Below are 12,003 nucleotides of genomic sequence, written 5' to 3'. Positions count from 1 at the left end.
ATACCTCCTCCTGGGCATCTTTTATAGCTTGCAACTCATAGCTCCTGAGTAACCCATGCAACATCTTACCCTTGTTTTCCTTGGGAGCCTCCGGAAATGTCCCTCCAAAACATCTAAGAGATGTCAAAGTTTATTCATAAAAGGCTTCTCCTCACTCTAGGCAATTACCAGGCAGGATGATGACTTGAAGAGCTTGGCCTGTGTTCTGTGGTGTGCTTAAGGAGATCTGTCAAGTTGCACAAATAAATCTAAAGTCCGTGGCTAAAAAAATTGATTAAATGCCAACAGGAAGAGGAAGAGCTCGGGGAGTTCCTGATGACTTCACCCTGGAAATACTAACCCAGGCTGCAGTGGATCTATAACAACTGATACTTCAGTGTCTAAAGACAACAACATGTGAAGCAACATTAAGTTACCTGGAATACCATTCACAAGACTTAAAGACCATTCACAGGTCTTAGGCATTCTTGTAGCAATTACTTCGAGTGAAGCAAAGGCAGAGTTAATAATAGTAATAACTATGAGGTTCTGTGGGAATATTTTTCTTGGCAAGGCCTGTAAAACCAGTTATTTCCCTTATCTGTAAGTACTTTCTCAGACTATCAAATGAGAAAGTCACTGGCTAGGGATAGGGAGGGGATTCAGTGACTCAGCAGAAGACTATGTTTGTTCTGCCACAAAGGCCTTTCATTCTGATCTGTCTGAGCGCCAGCTTTGCAAACCAGACAATTACTTCTTTCTAGACCACAAAAGACGTGGAGTTAATTATACAGGAAATAGTAGAGATGACATGAAATCAATTTGCATGTAATAATAATTTGCTTACCATCCCTAAACAATTCATAAAAGGAGATAAAAAAGATAAGGAGATAAAAATCTCCTTTTATACTTTGATCTTTAAAGTAGAGTACTGAATTTAAACAGTTTTTAAGGTAATAATCAAACTCTGCCCCTTATTCTTGCATACATCAAAACAAAGGGCATCCAGTGCCTTCTTACTGTGATCCCATTTATTTTATGGCCAGCTAATTAGAATGATCCCACAAATCAGTAGAAATCAGCACAGTGGTGTCTGGTGTGGAACCACAATCTTGACTGACTTCAACAGTTTAGTTCTTTAGAAGGTGTGAGGGAAACTGAAAGGAAATGGAAAGTGAACATAGATTGAAAGGAAGCATCTTTAGCACACCATGAACCTCTGACTACAGAAGAATAAGAATTCTAAAGTGTTGCTGTATTTCTGCCAAAAGAGAGGTCTCTTGGTGCTGCTAGGCCTTCAGTCACCCAAGAAACACCTTTACCTTCAGAGAGGCAGGGAAAAGGTAGCAAAGAATGAAGGGGATCAGTTCAGAACCAGATTGGAATGCAGGGATCCCATAAGCCTAGTATTTAGCTTAGTTCAGTCAATTTTCACAAAATCAGAAACATTCTTCTGCTTCACTCACCCCTGGAGAGGGAGGTCACAACTGCTCCTCACCAAAAGAAATTACTTACCAGCAGATTAGGAGTCTGATAATTCACATACCTAAGGCCTCTCTGAAGGATGCTTTCCATCCCCTGTCTGCTCCATAGAAGTCAGTGCTAAACACCAGGAACAAGTTATTACTGGAGCTCTTAATATTTGGAGGCAATTCTGAGCCACAGAATTTCCCAAGGAGAGGAGCATGAATATCTGCGCCATCATACACAGCCACATAGTCTTTGTAGCAGGAGGGAGATATTTCAAGCTGGAAGCTGTTGAATCTGTAAAACACAGTTGGAGTCTTAGGTATCACACTTTCAGTTCTTTCCCTGTGCTACGTGTGTTTTAGTGCTTGAGGAAAAGTCCAAGTGCTCGCAAAACACATAGCCAAAGCCAAACACGTCTCTTCAGGAAGAAACCAAGCAACTATTAAATGCATGGCAAAACTCTTCAGCCAACAAGCCTCAAAGAAATTGGGACCCTCACCCACGGGGCCTCTTACAAGGCAAGCTGTCAGCACACCTCAGCTTTCTCTGAAGCAGGAGGTTTCTCCTGTCAAACGCACCATCTCTCACTCCTGCAATTGCTCAGGCTGCAATTTCCTTTGGCACATGATTGGCCTAAAAAATGCAGGAGCAGAGTGCAGGCCAGTGAGTCCTCCTCATAGCTGGGAAATATGCTCCTAATTCACAACCACATGATAGAAGAATGGATCAGTTTTTAATTTCTCAGAGGCAAGATTTTGTGGCAATAATCTCTCTCTCTTAGGCAAGATAGCATACACTCAGAAATACACTATTTTTGGGTGGATATTATTACTTTGGCTATAAAATTATTACTACCCTTCTAAAAATATTATCATTTTTCTTGTATAAACTTCTCAAAGGCTGCAGAATTTAACTAAAAAAGCATGAGTTGCATTTTTACAATTTCTTTGTCTTGTCATTAACCAAAGTGGGAACTTAAAATTGTGATTTTTTTACCTAACAAGTAAAAAAGAAAGATGGAAGGGAGCCTGAGGCTGATAAAAGTGCCTTCAGTAACCATCTCTTATTTTAGTTTGGCTTTGACCTTGGAAAAGGAGAGTCACGGAAAATATTGTCAATAATTGCTGCTTTAACAGGAATCAGAGACCTCCCTGTCCCCTTAATGACAAACTGAACTTGGGTTACATACTTCAGGGCCACTACTTTGCCATTTCCAACTGTGATGTAGTAAGAGCAGTTCATGTTGTTGTGATAATCAAGATGTGAATGGCCTGGACTGCTGATAACACCATTAGAGGCATTGAAAATGCCACCACAAGCTGTAGAGGAAACAGAAAAAAGAGTAATTAGTGTCTGAATACTAGTTTGGCCCTAATTCTCATATTTCTTTCAGAAATTTACCTGCAAGGCAAGGAAGAGCCTTGATAAATTTGGAGCAGTGTTCATTGTCAAGCCTAGGACTGTTAAATGTGAGATGTCTGTCAGGCTGTACTCTGCAGTGGAAGACTAATCAGCACTGCAGTACCAGGTTCTCACTAATCCAAACCAAATGGCACTGGCACTGTGCGGAAAAGATTGAGACTGATTGCAAATGTCCTGCACTAGGTCCAGGGAGCAGCAGGGAGGGATGGGTGCCTCATGCAGCAGCATGAATGAGAATATCTCTGCACTCATTCTAGCTTGCCAAGAGAATCCTGGCAGATATGTGGGCAAAGACATTCCTTCATCCAGATCCTGGCCCCATGGAAACCTCTAATTAATCACAACCACACTCATAACCCTATCTCTGACATTCCTGGAATAAATATATACAGAGCCTCATCATCCGTCAACACCTTGTCAGGGCAGGAGCATTGCTGTAGCATTTGCTCTGCACAGAAATGCATAAAGGAGTCTCCAGGTATCACTAATCCTGTTCCCCACTTCACCCTGGGCTGGGACTCACCAGCACTGTGGGGTGGCTGAGCTGGAGGATGGAATATTTGCTTTCTGGCTGAAAAGCAAGTTAAACTCTGCAACTCTAAACTCAAGGCACTGCTTGGCTTCCCAGGGTTTCTCGCCATGGATGCAAATGAGGCCAGGATGTGGCTAATGTTTGTCCCCAGCTTCAGTGCTTCAGGGAACAAAACCTCTAATCTCCATTGTTAGCTTCAGCCTTCATTTTATAATCTTAAATTTAGGAGGAAAAAAAAAAAAAAAGTTTCCCCAAGTCTCCCTGCATCCTGTTGATAAGCTTCTGAGCTTCTGAACTGTGAGCCACGCACAGTTTTTCATGGTTTAAAGAAGATGCCATTGCCCAGGCCACCACCTCAACAAAGACAGTGCCATACAGGGTGCTGCTGGATGCAGAGCCCCTGACAACTCAGGCTGGCAGCCTGGAGCACTGGCAGATAAAGGACAGGAGTTTGGAAGATAAAGAACCAGCATTATTCTATGCTAGGAGCGGGGAGCCTTTTTCTTTTTTTTTGCAGCAAACAATGCAGCTATGGGGAAGAGGAATGTTAATTGGCAGAATCTGCTTTGTATACAACAAGCTAATAAAGCTCCAGTTATCCTTCTCAAATGTCACAAGTCACAAGTCAGATAGCAGCAACTGACTTGCGTGAGTTATGAAAGTCTTTTCCATGAGTAACTGCACATTGTCATTTCTCAGTGCCAGTCCCTCTTTCTTATCTGTAACAGACCATTCATTTCACATCAAGAATTTAGCTTTATGCTTTTGTGCTCTGGCTTTGAACATGAGGAATGCATTGAGGGAAATACCAAAGTTAAACTCACACTTTTCTTTGCAGTTAGAAAATTATGCTTTCAAACATAAAAGTGGTCTCTATCAGTTAAACCTAGAAAATAATAAAATTTACTTTGCAAATAAAATCAATCTTCTGGGATGTTTGTGTAGATGTAAATTCTAAACTCAGTTGGAAATTTATTTTTTTAATTCAAATTTCCTCTTTAAAACATAAGAGATCTCTTATGAATGACAAAAGAGCTTTGGTGAAAATAGTAATTAAAACATTAAAATAAATCTATATCCCAAGATTTATTTACGTTCATTCCTGACACTGCAAGAGGATCTGCAATTGGAGGCATATAGCTGTGTCCATTTACCTGTTCTGTTTCCCATATTGTATCATGTCATTTTAGTATAACTGAGAATTATAAGTGTAAGTGATAAAATTTTAAAAAATTAATCAATAAAGAAACTAGTCATGTTTCTCCTTAAACAATGCAAGCAACAACTAACCAACCAACCAAAACCTGCCAATAATGGGTGCATTTCTTTTCTACACAGATGGAAAATATTTCAGTTCCTGACTTGGTCCCATGGAAAGTCTAGAAATGAGAATCGTGAGGTAACACATCATTCAGGGTGTTAATCCACACCAAGCAGTGCCATGTCCTGGTCCTGAGAACTGTTTTGAGCAAATGCAATGGGAAAACGTACCATCTACACCCATTGAGGTATTCCCAAAATGAGGCACAGCTTTCCTACACGGAACTGTTATCCAGAATATTTTGACCATCTCAAATACAGAAGAGTGTGTGCTCACCAATTGTTCTGTATCTGGCCTGGAATCCAAAGCCCACAATGTGGGAGTCAGTGTAAAAGTTGAGCAGCATCGGCCCAAAGACGCTGACTGGGGCAGGGAGCTGATTGCCACAGAGAGTGATGAGAGGATGTGCGGCTGTGCTCTTCCCACTGAAGATGCTCACTCCATCATAAAGACAAATTCTGCTCAGGAGTGCTGGGGCTGCATAGACACAGAGTGCAGAAGTGTTAGCAGCATGTTTTACATGTGATTTACTGAGCAACAACTATATAGACCTAATCCAGGAGAAGAATTAAATTTTGTATTACTTTCCATTCCAGGGATCTCAGGATTTCCTTTGCTTGCTGAGGAAGCAAAGTTCAATTTTTAACATGCAGTAAAACTCTGGCAGAAAAAGGCAAAGAGGCCTTGCATGTAAGACATCAGATTTGTCTCATTCAACACATCCAATGCTCTGGAAAAGGCTCCAGGCCCCTTGAATTTTGGGAGTTCACAGTGAACACTATCTACGAAGAGGTAAGAAGACCCAACAAAAGCAAGGATGTCCTCTGCAGATAAAAGCAATGCACTTTTTGTTACAGGCAACTAGCTACCTAGAATTTCTTTCCCCTAGTGCAGAATTCAGCATTCAGGGCAGGGAATTTTAAACCATTTAGAGTGAGATTTTTGAAAAATCAAAAAGTAGTGCATGCACCAGCAAGTTTCAGAGCTGACTTATTTCTTCCTGATTTTCCTCAAACTTTGGAGCACCTAAAGTCAGGGTCTTCAGTTTGGCTCAAGGAAAGGTCAAAACAAAATTTGCAGTGATTTTGTAAAGCAATCTGTTTTGGGGGGGGGGAAATCAGTGCAGATATTAGCTACGTGGGGAAAAAAAGGAACACAGAAATAGGGAGTTCAGCATTCTATTTTTTCCCCACTGTTTTAAGCTTCTCATTTGCAATCAGGTTTCTGGAGGAATTAACTGTTTTCTCTGACTCCCTGCCCTACCTTCAGGACTTTCTAGTCACCTCACTGTTTGCAAACAGATTTGACAAAGGTGAAAGATCTCAAAAATATGAAGGCCATATCAGTTTCACAGAGTGACAGAATATGCTGAATTGAAAGGGACCCACCCAGATCATCAAGTCCAGCTCCTGGTCCTGCACAGCACCATCTCCAAGAGTCACACCATGTGCCTGAGAGCATTGTCCAAACACTTCTTGATCTCTGTCAGGCTTGGTGTTGTGACCCCTCCCCTGGGCAGGCAGTGCTCAACCACCCTCTGAGGGAAGAACCTTTTCCTATTATCCAGCCTAAACCTCTCCTGACACAACCTCAGGCCATTCCCTTATTTCCTGTCACTGTGCACCACAGAGATCAGTGTCTGCCCCTCTGCTTCCCCTCATGATGGAGTTGCAACTGCAGTGAGGTCTCCCCTCAGTCTCCCCCAGGCTGAACAGACCAAGTGACCTCAGCCACTCCTCATGTGTTTTCCCCTCTAGACCCTTGACTATTTTCATAGCTCTCCTTTGGAAGCTCTCTAATAGCCTAAAGCCTTATACTGAGGGGACCAAAAGGTCAATAGCTGAGTAAGAGTGCCAGAGGAATGTACCCAAAGGACAAGCTACACTTTCAGGGGGTGTGAGAGACCTCCCAAGCACCAGCCACCAGCACCCTGGGAGCTCAGAGCCACGTCACCACCTCCCTGCCCAGCTGGGAGCCATAAGCAGGGGGAGAGGTTGTGGGTACCCAGGCTGGCACCACCAAGGGCTATATGGTGGGAGCAAGAGGAGAGCCATGTGGGTTTTGCAAGAAAGCTGAATTAATGCTGTCAGTGAAAAACACAGCACATGCCTACTGAAAAACGAGTTTCAGTAGTTGTTATACCTAAAGGATAACTTTGTCTTTTTCATCATTTATAAGCTTACTGGAAGCTGGGTTGTCACATGTTTATTAAGTTATCATGTTTAGTGACCTGTAAGCAATAATGGGACAGTTACTTAAACTGCAGAGGATTAATGGGGAATTACCTAAATTTAACAGGAGAGGCACTGAGCCTACTGTTGTAGCAGATTTATTCCTGCAGATTGTCCAGTCAAAACAAGCTGCTTCCAATTGTTGCAGGAAACAAGATAACTCGTATTGAATAGGATGACAAGTTGAAGTGGAGTGATAGTTCTGTTTCATGAGAACAACAGAATGATCTCAGCAGTCAGATGTATCTTAGATCATCTCTGGAGGCTGAATTTTAAAAATTCCTTCTGTCTCAATGAAGACAATACATGCTGACATGCTTTGCAATTATGTCAATACAGAAATATGGCATTGTGCTTGTCTGACTCTAGTGAGAGTAACTAAGCTGATAACAACCAGCCACATCAGATAGCTGATTACATTGTTAATAAAATAATTGATTAAAAATATTCTTAATTTCCTATACTGTTTTAGAATATTTGATAATGTGATATGATTTTAAAAATAGTAAATCTTATAATTCAAATAAAAAGAAATTGAGATGAGTATTTTCAAGATGGGAAAGATTCAAGAAAGAAACCTAGGTAATTTTCTGAAAATACTGGAGAAATGCATGAAGTGAAACTAATTTCTCAGCAAAGCCAAGGTCCCTAATATTATCACAAGTTGATTTGCAATGCTGCATTGGAAGAAACGAGATGGTTGATGAAGGATTGTGAGAAAAAAATTTAATTTCTAGTTTTGAATCCTTATTGTTTGGGCCAATATGATTTATGACTCATAAATTCTGGAAAGACTAGTCATTGTTTGATCTCTAGCCTGTACTTCATTCTCTTGTTTACACTTTTCTTAATTTCTCACCAATCTAAGTGGATTATTATGTAAATATTTCCCAGATTCAGATTCTCCTCATATCATACTTTCAGCCTCTACACATACTCAGCACATCATCTACAATTCTTCTCTGTGGTTTTATTTCCTCTAATCAGATAATCTTAGATCTTTTCTAGACCAGTTTCTGTCCCTTACACTACAATGAAATTGCTTTTATGAGTCTCCAGAGATCTGTTCTTAGCCAGATGTCAGACCAACATCCTCTTTGAGCTGAAAGGCACTTTGCACATAGTCAGCACTGTTTTTCCTCATAAAACTTTGTCTACTAAGAGCTTTTGCTCTTCCTTCTGGTATTACTGTATCCTCTGTTCTGATTCATCCATGAGGATTCAATGAGATATCTCTGTCTTGCCCTCCTTATCTCCACATTAGCTCTGTATAATCTCATTTGCGAGGACAGATGCAACTGCTCTCTCTGTGTTGGTAACCCCATAATTTTCCAGTTACTATCTTTAAGATAAACTCTTTCCTATCCTTCCATTAATTCCTCTAGCCTTGACAATATTTCTTCCAAATACTTCTGAAGAGATCATTTATTTGGCCTGACATTATGAACATATCCCTGTTTCTTTGAATTGCTGCATGCATTTGCTTTCAAGGCCCTTTGTTATCTATCTGTGCTCTATTTATCATTTCTTGGCACCATTCAGCATTGATACATTGACCCAAAGTTCACATGATAAGAGCTTCAGTTGTCCTTACATTACATTTTGAAATATGCCTTTGGGTTGTCTCCTTTCCACTTTGCAGAAATTTCTGTCCAGTTTCATTATTGTCCATAAAATCATTTCTTTGATATGATGCCGGCACAAAAACCTTCATCAAATCTGGGCCCCTTACTATCTGATCAATAATATCAATGTCCTCTTTCTATCTCTCTGTCTTTAGCCATAGATTCTGTTTTGTTTAGAATTGAGGCAAAACCTGTATTTTTGTTTAAAGGCTGTAAAACTTAAAATAATGGGTCTTTTTTCACAATAGCAGCTTCTGATATAAATGGCAATACCACTAGGAATTACTAAAGTAGAAGTATTACCTAGAAACATATCACTGTGCAATATATCAACCAGCTCTGTAGCACAAGATATTGTTTTGAAAGCACGGAATTAAAATTCTTTCTCATATATATTCTATTTCAAAATACTCTATTGCTAAACTTATCTATTTTTTGAATTGCCTAGTAACAGTTGAGAAATCAGATAGAGCAGACTCCAAAACAAAGCTGTGACCTTACCCCAGATTACAAAATTGCAGACATGTTTTTTTAAAAAAAGGAGAAATAAACAAGTTATTAAAACATTTTAGATCAACTGATATAAGCACATAGCAGTTGTCTTGTATGGACAGAGTATAAATATTACAGAATTCTAAAAGCAGATACCACAGGAAGCCTACATCCATTTTCCCTATTTTCCCATTATTTGGGTCTCTGCCTTTATTGTGTGTTATACTCACACTTGAAGAATATTACAGCCACTTAACAATACATTACTGTAGCTGTCCTAAAGGAGAATGTGTCAGGATGTTCATCTGAATAAATCTAACGGACAAGAAATTGAATGTGATTAATAACTTCTTAGATACTAAGTCCAACAAGAAAGACAAATAAGGGGTTTTTACTAATTCTAGAGTGTGATTTTTGTAGACTTTTGATCCAAGGAGGAAGGGCATATGGAAGACATTTATCACTGCAGAAGCTGGGCTGGGATAACAAACTCACCCTTATTTGTTTGGTTCTTTATAAAATAACCAAACACAACAATGCAAGTGGTGGTACAAGAAGCAAATGGCAGCTTATGCAACTTCCTGAAACTGACAAATCAAAAGAGAGGTTCTATGACCATATTCAATTTGGCACAGGAATAAACATCCTGAACGCTGCGAGGAAATCACAGCAGCTAAGCCAAACTCCATTCATGGGGTTAATCTTGCCTACGTTTCCCTGCCCAGATCTCAAGTATCTTGTGTAAGCTATTGTTTATGGCTTCCTGCAATAGTCAATAGGTAAAGAGAGTGAGAGAGCTTTCCAGAAAGTAATTCACTCCGCCTGCACAATATAGTTGGTTCTAAGTTTATCTCCACCACTAGAAGATAAATCTGGGTGAATGTCTAAATTTGATGTGTATTTTCAGGGGCTCAAAGTGAGATAAAAATTGTTCTACCTACCAAGAAGCAGACAGTTTAGATGAAATTTTGATCACAAAATCCACAAACGCAGTTTCCCTGAATTCTCTCTTGCTCTGTTCGTTGCTATATTTAGCGCTTAATACATATTTAATACTTAGTACATGCATCTCATGTTTGTTTGATCCCAGATACTGATGCCATAGCACTGCTGTGACTTACCAGCCTCAGTCACTCTTTACAATCAGAAGAGGCTTCTCATCATAACTACTATTATGTTTTCAGAGGCAGAGATCTGTGACTAACCCATTAAGTCATTCCATTTTGTAGCACTGTGTCACTGCACTAGAGATTATTTACTTCTGCCTTCTAATTCTCTGGAGAAGATACTCAACCTGTTCAAGTCAATGAGATATGTATGCTTTACAAGCATTATTTTAAATATTTCATTTCTTTACCTAAAAACTATGGAAAAAATTAGATTTCTTTTGAGAGGTCAAATAGTTAATAAATTTTGTTAATTAGACATGCAGCTAAACTTTAAAACCCAATCTAGAACATCTGTAATAGCATGGTTAAAATTTTAAAGGCCACTCTCAGCAACAATCTAAGTAGGTGCAATGCTTCCTTGCATATGGAATAGCTAGAAATGTTTTTAACAGATGCTGCCAAACATTGTCCTGCTTTTGCAAAAGAACTAATGGAGCTCATACTAGAAACCCTTAATGTTAGATATGTGCTAAATATATTCAATTATTCAGTGACTGCTGAATAATTTTTCATTTCTGCAATGATAGTTTTCAAGATGGTGGTTCAATCTTCTTTACAATTTAAACCCAGGTGATTTTTTCTTTACTGAAGGGTTGTATTTTAAGATTTTGTGAAAAGTATTAGTAACCAACTGTGGGAGAATGTCATACTTCCTCTTTGCTAACCAGATGTCCATTAGCTCATATCCACAGTTCTTTCATGTGACTAAGGACTTTTAGTCAGTGCAGCCTAAGGAAGCCTATAAAAATAAAGGAACAAATTGCCCTGCAAGAGACAGAATATTTTTAATATTTATTTAGATCTATGTTTATTATTATATCTGTGTCACTTACCTCTCTGCTTCAACCATATTGATAATAAAAGCTTGGATCCATTTATAAATTAACTGAATGCACAGACAGAATGCAGATTAGTAAATGTACTCAAAGAGTTGTCAAAATTGGCATCATCTGATTCAGCCTAATTTTTAGTGTGTTTGCTGAATAACAGTGTCTTCTATGTGAAGAAATGACATCATTTCCCTGGTTTATATTTTATTTTAAAAATTCTTAAAGCAGTGGTTTGTATTAGGGAATCAAAAAAATATTTCAGATAAAATCATAGTCAAAACAAATTTTTATCTCAGACCTAAATTAAGTCTGAACCAGAATACCTTTGAATTCAAAACAGTCTGGAAATTTAAAAAGAAAATAAAAGAATACTGTTTCCTGTCTTTATTGTTGGGTCTGAAGAAAAATACAAATCACACAACCCAACTTAGTATCAAATTACTCAATATCTTTTTGACTGGAGACTTCAAGGGAACCAGATTAAGATGGCCTCAAAATATGTGATGCCACTCAAGTAGTTTGGACATACTGATTCCTCTGTCTTATCATGGCATATCCACACATAAAAATATTATCTTGTCAAGGTTGAGAAAGCTTTACCATTCACACCAATGTGATCAGGATACTCATTATTTCTTGGCTAAATGCTGCCAAATTTGTTAATCACAAGAGGGACTTTTGTTACTGGTATATACAGGGTAATCACTTTTATGCATTTCCCACTGCTGTCTTTCCCCTAATTTCCTATTTCTGTGTTCTTACATCCTTGTATATTTATATCTATTTTATCAGTTAAGAAACAGATGCACTGAAAAGCAAAACAGTGGGCCTAAGATCAAAAAGATTGTAAGAACTCAATGGCAAACAAAGAAACAAACAAATGAAAAAACAGGAACAAAAACCCAGATTAGCCACAATCACTTTTATATTCC

The 12,003-nt window shown here is 38.9% G+C and overlaps 1 protein-coding gene across 1 annotated transcript in view; it reads right to left on the bottom strand.

Moving 5' to 3' along the window:
- Positions 1 to 12,003, bottom strand: part of CUBN (cubilin) — a 142,694-nt gene that overhangs the window by 15,779 nt on the left and 114,912 nt on the right. The window contains exons 57-59 of the mRNA XM_038127092.1: positions 5,001 to 5,201; positions 2,639 to 2,768; positions 1,526 to 1,743 (exon numbers count right to left, since the gene is read on the bottom strand). Of these exons, the coding sequence (XP_037983020.1) occupies positions 1,526 to 1,743; positions 2,639 to 2,768; positions 5,001 to 5,201 (549 nt within the window). The remainder of the gene's footprint in view (positions 1 to 1,525; positions 1,744 to 2,638; positions 2,769 to 5,000; positions 5,202 to 12,003) is intronic.

The sequence above is a fragment of the Motacilla alba genome, chromosome 2 (assembly GCF_015832195.1).
Source record: "Motacilla alba alba isolate MOTALB_02 chromosome 2, Motacilla_alba_V1.0_pri, whole genome shotgun sequence".
NCBI lineage: Eukaryota > Metazoa > Chordata > Aves > Passeriformes > Motacillidae > Motacilla > Motacilla alba.
Note: the sequence above shows the minus strand (reverse complement) of the source record. Positions and strands in the feature narration are given on the sequence as shown.